General features: G+C 43.8%; 1 protein-coding gene across 1 annotated transcript; it reads left to right on the forward strand.

Moving 5' to 3' along the window:
* The first annotated feature begins 717 nt into the window (after nt 1–717).
* On the forward strand, nt 718–9,154 carry p3h1 (prolyl 3-hydroxylase 1). Its single transcript, XM_036950436.1, has 15 exons — nt 718–1,308; nt 3,413–3,565; nt 3,898–4,087; nt 4,184–4,315; nt 4,470–4,609; nt 4,737–4,826; nt 4,957–5,009; nt 5,495–5,616; nt 5,750–5,877; nt 6,035–6,130; nt 6,389–6,539; nt 6,689–6,806; nt 6,964–7,039; nt 7,158–7,298; nt 7,504–9,154. Exons 1-15 carry the CDS (start codon nt 844–846, stop codon nt 8,494–8,496), a joined length of 3,048 nt encoding a protein of 1,015 aa, XP_036806331.1. The 5' UTR covers nt 718–843; the 3' UTR covers nt 8,497–9,154.
* Nucleotides 9,155–10,399: the final 1,245 nt, after the last annotated feature.

A 10,399-nucleotide genomic window follows, 5' to 3' on the forward strand; every position in this document is an offset into this window, starting at 1 on the left:
TATCTGGGATTGCTTACCTTGCCATATGAATTTTGTAACTGCACTATGAATTTTATCCCAAAAGCCAGAAGGGGGAGACATGGAAAGCATTGAATTACAGAAATTCAGCCATGGCAGAATATTCATTTTGACATTAGATATTCTGCCATTTAAAGCCAACAGATATAATATTTGAATAAAACTAATAATTTCAAACCCTGCTTACATTTGTATACGATCACATGTCTCTCTATTAGAACTATGTGTGGGAACAGATTTCCAAAATTAAAATCACTTGGAGCTGAATTCCTGGTGTTTTTACAGTCTTGTATATCCAACAATGAAAATGTTTTGGGACAAATAGAGGCTGTATCACAACCGGCAGTGATTGGGAGTCCCACAGGGCGGCGCACAATTGGCCCAGCGTCGTCCAGGTTTGGCCGGTGTGGGCCGTCATTGTAAATAAGAATGTGTTCTTAACTGGCTTGCCTAGTTAAATAAAGGTTAAATAAAAAAATAGATATAATAATTGGCTGCCATTTGGGAAACCGTGACCTACACCAAAATTGTTGTGAGACTCTGTGCCTATTTTTCTTCTGCGATGTTATCACACTGTAATAGTGAAGTCAAGCAATTGGATATGAGCAATTTATTATTTTTCTACTGGACCTGGATGTTGTCTTGCAGCTGCTGCTGCAGAATGAACAGGGGCGCTGTGCGCCCTGGGCTGTTCAGCTCAGCGGCTCTGCGTTAACTCCACCCCCGACAGAAGTTTGCAGCCCCGGATAAACTTCCAGTTCCCCTCTCTACCGACGAGTGCTCTTTTCCAGCTTACCATCCCACGTAGAGGCCCCATTTTCCAGAATGGAGTGCCGGTTGGGTTTAGCGATTTTAGTCGTTTGCCTCATCTCTTATGGCCTTTCGGATGTGCAGCTCAGTAGTAATGTTATTCTCGAGCCGTATGATCTGCTGTTCGACACAGCGGTAGAAGCATACTACAAGGGTGACTGGATGACCGTCATCCTGAACATGGAGCGGGCGCTTCGGAACAAGGCTGCGATACGCAGGGTGAAGGCGCATTGCCGGATAATTTGTGCAAACCAGAGCGCTTTCGGAGAGCCTTTATCCAGCATAGTTGTGACAATACCAGGCGCTGGTTCTGTGGAAGATCTTGGTTTTTTTCAAAAAATTATGAAAAGGGCTGATTGTGTAAATACCTGTGAAAGTGATAAAATTGGACCACCAACTATCCATAAAATCACTGAAGATGTGGACCTCGAGTTTAAGAAGAGAACCCCTTACAATTATCTGCAAGTCGCATACTTCAAGGTAAAAATTGTCGATCAAATGGGTCCTATGCATAATACATGTTCATATCTTTCATCGTGAAAAGAGTCGACAATATAGGTTATTTGCATAATAAATGTTCAGACATTGTATAGGCTTGAAACAAATACAGCCAGTAGTAGTAGCCTATTCAATGTTGTGGATAAGATTCGCCTGCGTCATCTTATTGCACTTTTTGAAGTGGTCTACCATGCACATTTATCAACCACACTTGCATGTCAATATAAGAGCAATGTCACTTTTTATTTTGTCCAATTTCATTTAAACTAACACTAAGAAGCAAGTCGTTCACTATAAGTGCTCTGTTTTCCCCAACCCCCCAAGCCAAGCCGGCCGTGCCACGTCTCTAGGTGGAGTCTAGCTGTGTAGACAATTTACGTCCTACACTGGATTCTTCTCGATTTTGGGGCTTGTCATCAACATGCGCTGTAGATCTCATGCATGCTACTGTGCCATTCAAGAATTTATTCAACTTTTGACAGAATAGTCATGTTGTCACGCTCTGACCTTTAATATCTCTGTTTTCTTTATATTTTGGTTAGGTCAGGGTGTGACGAGGGGGTCTGGGTTGCTAGTTTTGGAATTGTCTTGTAGGTCTAGGTATTTATGTCTATGGTGGCCTGATATGGTTCCCAATCAGAGGCAGCTGTTAATCGTTGTTTCTGATTGGGGATTATATTTAGGTGGCCATTTTCCCTTTTGTGTTTGTGGGTTCTTGTTCTATGTTTAGTTGCCTGTCTGCACTACTCATATTAGCTTCACGGTTCGTTTTGTTATTTTGTTAGTTTGTTCAGTGTTCGTTCTTATAATAAGAAGAATGTACGCTTACCACGCTGCGCCTTGGTCCGATCATTATGACGAACATGACACATGTATATATTTATTTGTGTTGTCTGTTTATAAAATGGTTATTACGTTGTAATAAGAGTAGTTGGCCCTATAAATTAAGTAAATACATGTAGCCTATAAGATGTTCCTGAATGTCAAAGGTCATATTCATAGCCTGTTTACGAATTTCAATAGATCTGGGAAAAAATATGTAGGCCTTATGGCTTACATATTGGCTCCAATGCAGTCGTTTTTAACTCAATATTAAATCATTTCTGGATAACAATTAAATACCTTACTGTGAATGTTATCCATTAAAATGGTGAAAAAGAAAAAAAAATAGCTTCTTAGCAAAGAGCAATTTCTCAAGGAATAATTATGACTGTGAGTGTTCTGAGTGGGGTCTCGCTGTTATAGTAGTTTGTTTCTGTACACCACTTACTGACTTTGTCAGGTATGGGTGTGTGCAAATCAAGGATGCAGAAAGACTGCCATCCCATCTGCCCCCATTTAATATAGCGTACGTTAACATAATTATTACTTCTAAACAAAAACACCTTTTGCGTTCTTATACGCTTACATGTTGGTATTATTGCAGTCGCTAAGATTATATTTGATTATATTTGCAGTCGCTAAGATTATATTTGATTATATTTGCAGTCGCTAAGATTATATTTGATTATATTTGCAGTCGCTAAGATGACCTATTTTGGACGCAGCAATTGTTAGCTAGACTGCTAACGTCATTGGCTGTAGCAAAGGCAATCGAAGAGCCATTTTACTGGTTGAAGACAAAGTTGATTATGTTTTTATGTATAATGCAGTTGATTTGTGATGATAACACAAACATTATGTTAAGCAGGACATTCATACAAGCCTTAAATTACAATTATAATGCACTCATAAGCAACATGTAAATGGAGGCTTTTTTTGCTGGCATTCAATGGAAACTCCCAGAATTATTATTATTTGTTGACTGAACTGGGCCTTTAAGTTAAACCAACTATAAAATAGACATATGGCCCCTGATTGAAGACTACTTACTATATTAAATAGGAGATTGACTAGTTTCCGAAAACAGCATGTTGGTGATTGCAGCTCACACATTTCTTACACCATTCCAGGGGGTCTTGTAAAATACTTCTGAGAAGTGGAGCATTTAGGGAAGCCTTTGGAGTCACAATGTGTATAAGGTTTATACAGATACAGTATGCTGTATTAATGATTTGTTCACTAAATATCTCTCTTCCTTATGTAGATCAATAAGCTGGATAAGGCTGTGGCAGCGGCCAACACATTTTTCCTGGCCAACCCAGACCACATGGAGATGAGGCAGAACCTGGACTACTACAGGATGATGTCCGGAGTACAGGAGGAAGACTTTAAAGACCTGGAGGCCTGGCCTCACATGGTGAGACTGACACCACTGATCCCCAGTAATGCACCCATTATCCCAGTGACAATGCACCTGTTATAACGGTAACTATGCACCAGTTATTCTAGTGACAATGTATCAGTTATCCCAAGAACAATGGACCAGCTATATACCATTTACAACATTTGGAACTGCACATAGTCAGACTGTAACCACTTAACAATTTGCCTACTTGGAACTGCCAAGCATATGGGACAGGGAAAGGGGCAAGGGACCTTATTGGCACCAGGTTAGGTAGGGTCAACGGGTTGAATTAGAATGTGGCTGGGCTGCTGACTCCCTGCTTTGCTCTTTCCTCTATCTCCCAGGCAGAGTTTCTTGCAGGGAAGCGGTACTACAGCTCAGACTCGTTCGGTCTGGCCATCGACCACTTTGAGGCAGCGGTAGAAGAGTACTTCAGCGCGGACCAGGAGTGCCGGGCGCTCTGCGAAGGAGCTTACGACTACGACGGATACAACTACATGGAGTACAGTGCTGACCTCTTCCAGTCCATGACAGGTGTTAAGACAGACTAAATCCCAAAAGAACACCATGCTAACATTTTGGATAAAAGCTTCAACCTTGTACTCTTGTGTCTGCCCATGTCACTGTCAGACCACTACATGCAGATTCTGAACTGTAAGCAGAGCTGTTCTGTGGAGCTAGCCTCCACCGCAGGAAAGGACAAGCCATTTGAGGATTTCCTCCCTTCCCACTTCAACTACCTACAGTTCTCCTACTACAACAGTGAGTCTCAGTCCCTATTCACTCTGCACCTACATGCCTTTTTAGAATCAGGGTGATTTGCTTTCACAAATCAACGTGTCCTCTGCCTGGCTGTCTGCTCGTCTGTCTGTTTGATGTCTCTCTTTCTCTCACCCCCCCCCCCCATACTTTTCAGGTAAAAAGTATGAGCAGGCCATAGAGTGTGCTAAGACCTACCTGCTGTTCCACCCAGAAGAGGAGGTAATGAATCAGAACCTGGCCTACTACTCCGCTGTGCTGGGAGAGGACAAGGCTGCAGCCATACCTGCTAGACAGGTACACACACACACACACACACACACACACACACACACACACACACACACAAACAAACAAAACCTGCACCTTCCTACCTATCCCTCATGCCTCCAACCCACTTCTCTCCATCTCTTCTCCCTCCCAGGTGGTAAAACAGCACATTCAGCAGTCCCTGTTGGAGAAGGAGCTGCTTTACTTTGCTTTTGAAGTGTTTGGAATCACCTTTGTTGATCCAGTAGGTTACCATGTCTCTTATCTTCTCTTGTGTCTCACTGTTTCTACCAGCAAGACATCACCCTGATAGGGGACTGCTGTCAGGTGGGTTTTAGCATGTGTGATCTCACATCCTTCCCCTTCCTTTGCAGGATTCCTGGACCCCTGCAGACATTATGCCCCTCAAACTGAGAGAGAAGCAGAAGTAAGAGAAACACACACTTACAGACTAGAAGAGGCTGCTGGAGGGAGAAATTGGAAGAATGGCTCATTTTAATGGCTGGAATGTAATGAATGGAAATGTATCAAACATGCTGTTCCATTCAAGTCATTACAATTATCCTGTGCACCAGCCTCCACTAGTACATGCATGCTCTCAATATCAGACTAGGATCTGCTCCCCATTATGTTTGGGCTCCCGAGTGGCGCAGCGGTCTAAGGCACTGCATCTCAGTGCTAGAGGCGTCACTACAGACCCTGGTTTGATCCCGGGCTGTATCACAACCGGCCGTGATCGGGAATCCCATAGGGCGGCGCACAACTGACCCAGCATCGTCCGGGTTAGGGGAGGGTTTGGCAGGGTTAGGACGTCATTGTAAAATAAGAATTTGTTCTTAACTGACTTGCCTAGTTAAATGTTAAATTAAAAAAAGTTTTATCTTGTAACCTCTTCTTTGGCGCCCTCTGCAGGGCAGACAGGGAGACTGCAGCAAGGATCACTGAGGAGATTGGGAATCTGATGAAGGAGATTGAAACTATGGTGGAGGAGAAGAATAAGGAGTCGACTGATATTGCCAAGATCGTACGAGAAGGTAAGATTTCCTGATAGCATTCTTTGTCCATAGTTTTTTGGAGGGTCACCGCATGAATTTTGGGAATGTCAGTGGACTGTCTAGCACACTCTGACTGTACACTCTATATTAATTCCCCCTGTCTCCCTTCCAGGTGGTCCTCTGTTGTTTGATGACATCAAGATTACCATGTCGTCTAAGCAGCTGAATGGGTCTCAGAGGGTTCTACTGGATGGATTTATCTCGGAGGGCGAGTGCAGAGAGCTCACCCGCCTCTCTAATGTGAGTGGGAGCCTGGGTCAGGACTATCTGTCTGTGTGTTATTGTGTGTGTGTATGTTGACTGTGTGTTGGAGCGTGAGCTTCTGATGGTCTGTGTGTTAAAACTGTGTGCATGCTTCTGTCATTGTGTGTGCTGATGCTGTGTGTTTGTCTGTCAGGCGGCTGCGCTGAAAGGTGATGGGTACCGAGGCCTTCCCTCCCCACACTCCCCCAGCGAGAGCTTCCAAGGAATCACAGTCCTCAAGGCTATTAAGGTACATCACTGACCCTACACACTAAAGCCCTGATAACCCAACCATAACCAAAACACCACCAGCCCAGCACTGCCAACACTGACTCTAAACCAGCATGGTCAACTTCACCCAAACCCAACCCCCAACTAGTTTCATCTCTTAGCCTCAGCTTTATCTCCAACCTTTCTAAAGCCTCAGCCTAATGGCATCCATGTACAGTGACCAGTGAGTTGTCTACAAGAAAGCACCTATTTCTGATGATATTGTCCTGTTCTACAGTTTGGACAGGAGGGAACTGTGCCCCTGAAGAGTGCCCGTCTGTTTTTCGACATGAGTGAGAAGGTACGTAGGGTCCTCGAGTCGTACTTCCGTCTGGACTCTCCTCTCTACTTCTCCTACTCCCACCTGGTCTGCCGCTCCGCCATCGACGGTGAGAAACTCCACTACGACGGCCCTCAGGGGACAGTATTGTTGTGTATATCGAATCCAAGATGGGGCATTTAACCCCACATTAACCACCTGTCTGTATGAGTATATAGACATACAGTAAGATATGTTTCCATTCCTCTGTCTGTACAGAGAAGCAGGATGACCGTGACGACCTGAGTCACCCGGTTCATGCAGACAACTGCCTTCTGGTCTCTGAGCTCAACAAGTGCATCAAAGAACCACCCGCATACACACACAGAGACTACAGGTACACACACACACACACACACACACACACACACACACACACACACACACACACACACACACACACACTGCATATGCTTATAACATAGGTATCAGCAGCAAGTCTCATCATGCACCACTGTCTTTAAGACCCTTCTCTTGTTCCTGTTGTGTTTTAGCGCCATCCTCTATCTAAATGATGACTTTGAAGGAGGAGATTTCATTTTCACTGAACTGGATGCCAAAACTGTCACAGTAAGTTTTAATCAATGATGAAGGATTGAGGGATGCAGAGTAAAAACAGTTGATTTACTCTAAGGTGCAAGTTAATTGACTTGACTGATGACTGATGTCACTGCCCTGTGTTGCCCAGGCGGAGGTGCGTCCTCAGTGTGGTCGTGTGGTTGGTTTTGGGGCTGGGGAGGAGAATCCTCACGGCGTGAGAGCGGTCACTAAGGGACAGAGGTGTGCTGTGGCCCTGTGGTTCACCCTTGACCCCAAACACGAGGAGAAGGTAACATATCTATTAGTCAATCCATCTGGATTTAAGTATAGTCTTTGTTTCTATCATGCTATATATTGTTTTCTAATCTGAGAGAGGGAGAGAGCAATGCTTTCCACTTATTGATTCATCTACATTTAATCAGTTTCTCTTGCTTCAGTCTTAGCTAATTTGTGTGTGTGTGTGTGTGTGTGTGTGTGTGTGTGTGTGTCTCCAGGAGCGGATCCAAGCTCAAGAGATGCTGAAGATGTTCTCCACTCCTACGGACGCAGAGTTCACAGAGACAAAGACAGAGAGCTCAGAGCCACAGCTCACACTTCCTGACCAGGCTGTGCTTCTTGGTCAAGCTGCACCCCCAGTACAGGTGCAGGCAGACAAACCAGATGACAAACCAGCAGAGAAGAAGCCTGAGGAACCAGCAGAGAAGAAGCCTGAGAAACCAGCAGAGAAGAAGCCTGAGGAACCAGCAGAGAAGAAGCCTGAGGAACCAGCAGAGAAGAAGCCTGAGAAACCAGCAGAGAAGAAGCCTGAGAAACCAGCAGAGAAGAAGCCTGAGGAACCAGCAGAGAAGAAGCCTGAGAAACCAGCAGAGAAGAAGCCTGAGGAACCAGCAGAGAAGAAGCCTGAGGAACCAGCAGAGAAGAAGCCTGAGGAACCAGCAGAGAAGAAGCCTGAGGAACCAGCAGAGAAGAAGCCTGAGAAACCAGCAGAGAAGAAGCCTGAGGAACCAGCAGAGAAGAAGCCTGAGGAACCAGCAGAGAAGAAGCCTGAGGAACCAGCAGAGAAGAAGCCTGAGGAACCAGCAGAGAAGAAGCCTGAGAAACCAGCAGAAACAGTCATTGAAAACCCAGAAGATAAAAAGGATGAGAAGCCGACAGAGAATCGGGGAGAAAAACAAATTGCTAAAGAGGGTGAAAAACCTATGTTGAAAGAGGCGGTCAAAACGAAAGCCAAAGCAGCCGACGCATCAAAGGCCAAAGCGAGGACTAAAACAGCGGCTAAAGCAGGGGACAAAGCCAAGGCTCAACCAGCAGCCAAAACAAACGTCAAACATGCAGCAAGCAAAATGAAACCTAAAGCGACAGACAAAAAAGAGCAGAAGCCAGCTACAAAGAAAGCAGAGAAAGCCCCTGTCAAAAAGGTTTCCAAGGACTCTAAAACTGAACCCAAATCAGCCTCGGACTCACAGACAGACAAGGTTGAGCTATGAGACCAACAGCACCTGTGACTCTTACTCTGTGGTGTCTCTATTTTTCTACCGTTTGAATATATTTGCTAAGGTTTTCTCTGTGGGTGTGCTGGATAAAGATATGTAGTTGTTGATGGATATTGTTTTGGATGTTATTTGTCTGCCCAGTGGCTGTGAAAAATGAACCAGGATAAGGTGTTGTAATGTAAGCCATACCATAATACCAAGGGACTGCAAACTCACTCTGATGGCTGATATCAACTAACCAATCAATCAAATCAATGAATCAACCAATCAAATTGGATTTGTATAGTGCATTTCACAAATGCATATGTCACAAAGTGCTAAATAGTAACCACCTTTAAATTCATATCCCAGACTCATGTGAACATACTGTGTTGTTTTTATAGTGTTACTTTTTTGTATGATTTGGAATTCTCTGTGCTATTTTGTACTGATTTTAAATAAACTGTTCTTTGCCTCAGGAATGGAAAGATATAATCTCCCAACAAAAAGAGATACAAAAAAACAGGAAATACTGAAACTTGGATTCATGTGGATACATTAAAAAAGTCATGTTTTCATACTGAACAAAAATATGAACGCTACATGTAAAGTGTTGGTCCCATGTTTCATGAGCTGAAATAAAAGATCCCAGAAATGTTCCATATGCACAAAAAGCTTATTTCGCTCAAATTTTGTGCACAAATTGGTTTACATCCCTGTTAGTGAGCATTTCAACTTTGCCAAGATAACAGGAGTGGCATATCAAGAAGCTGATGAAACAGCACGATTATTAATTACACAGGTGCAAATTGTGCTGGGGGAAATAAAAGGCCACTCTAAAATGTGCAGTTTTGTCACACAACACAATGCCACAGTTTTGAGGGAGCATGCAATTGGCATGCTGACTGAAGGAATGTCTATTTGTTCATTTTTCTACTACAAGCCACCTCCAACGTAATTTTAGAGAATTTGGCAGTACATCCAACTGGCCTTACAACTGCAGACCACGTGTAACCACGCCAGCCCAGGAACTCCACATCCTGCTTCTTCACCTGCGGGATCGCCTGAGGAGGGGGAGGGGTGCTGAGGAGTATTTCTGTCTGTAATAAAATCCTTTTGTGCCGAAAAACTCATTCTGATTGGCTGGGTCTGGCTTCCCAGTGAGTGGATCTTGCTCCCAAATGGGTGCCCATGGCTATGCCCCTGCCCAGTCGTGAAATCCATAGATTAGCGCTTAATGAATTTGTTTACATTGACTGATTTCCTTCTATGAACTTGAAATTGTTGCATGTTGCGTTTATATTTTTGTCCAGTATACATTGGTGTTGCGTTTTCATGTAATAACTCAAGAGAACACTAGGTGGCAGAGAGGAACTACCATGCCATCTCATGTACACCAGACAACACACATTTTTCTTTCTACTGAATATGTTGCATGTATGGACCCTCAGGGTTTAACTTCATCCTTAGGGTCCGGTAACTCCTTAAATCATAGCTATGATTTTGTTATGGCTCTGTGGAGGTAATTTGAACACCCAGGAGACCAACATAAGTTGTATGAAAGCCTGTTCAGACTATTGAGATGGCCCCTGGCCAACATGTCTGTTGTTGATCTCTGGTTAGTTAGCTACAGTATCTCCTCTCTTAGGATCCTGTTTATATCAAAATGCTGCTCCACCCTACGACCACTTTCTTAGTTTTAAATAGTTGAGCTGTATCAGGTCATGATAAGGTCTTTGGGGAAGTGAGATGAGCTGCTGAGTTTCCCTACAGAATTAGAATGAACAGAATGAACATTCCAATTCAAAGCAAATTTCCATGGTGTTGGCAGCCATACTGGTTGTGAACAGTTTGAAATTGATCAATTAATTCATAGAAATTAATGGAGATACCAGAACAGTCATGGATGTTCCGTGGA

Source organism: Oncorhynchus mykiss, chromosome 17 (assembly GCF_013265735.2).
Source record: "Oncorhynchus mykiss isolate Arlee chromosome 17, USDA_OmykA_1.1, whole genome shotgun sequence".
In the NCBI taxonomy this organism is placed as follows: Eukaryota; Metazoa; Chordata; class Actinopteri; order Salmoniformes; family Salmonidae; genus Oncorhynchus; species Oncorhynchus mykiss.

Bases quoted from the DNA above. Each gene is read 5' to 3' on its own strand.
- p3h1 (XM_036950436.1), top strand. From the start codon at position 844: ATGGAGTGCCGGTTGGGTTTAGCGATTTTAGTCGTTTGCCTCATCTCT. The intron at 5,617-5,749 runs GTAAGATTTCCT...TCTCCCTTCCAG, and splicing joins TGCCAAGATCGTACGAGAAG to GTGGTCCTCTGTTGTTTGAT. The intron at 6,540-6,688 runs GTGAGAAACTCC...CTGTCTGTACAG, and splicing joins CTGCCGCTCCGCCATCGACG to AGAAGCAGGATGACCGTGAC.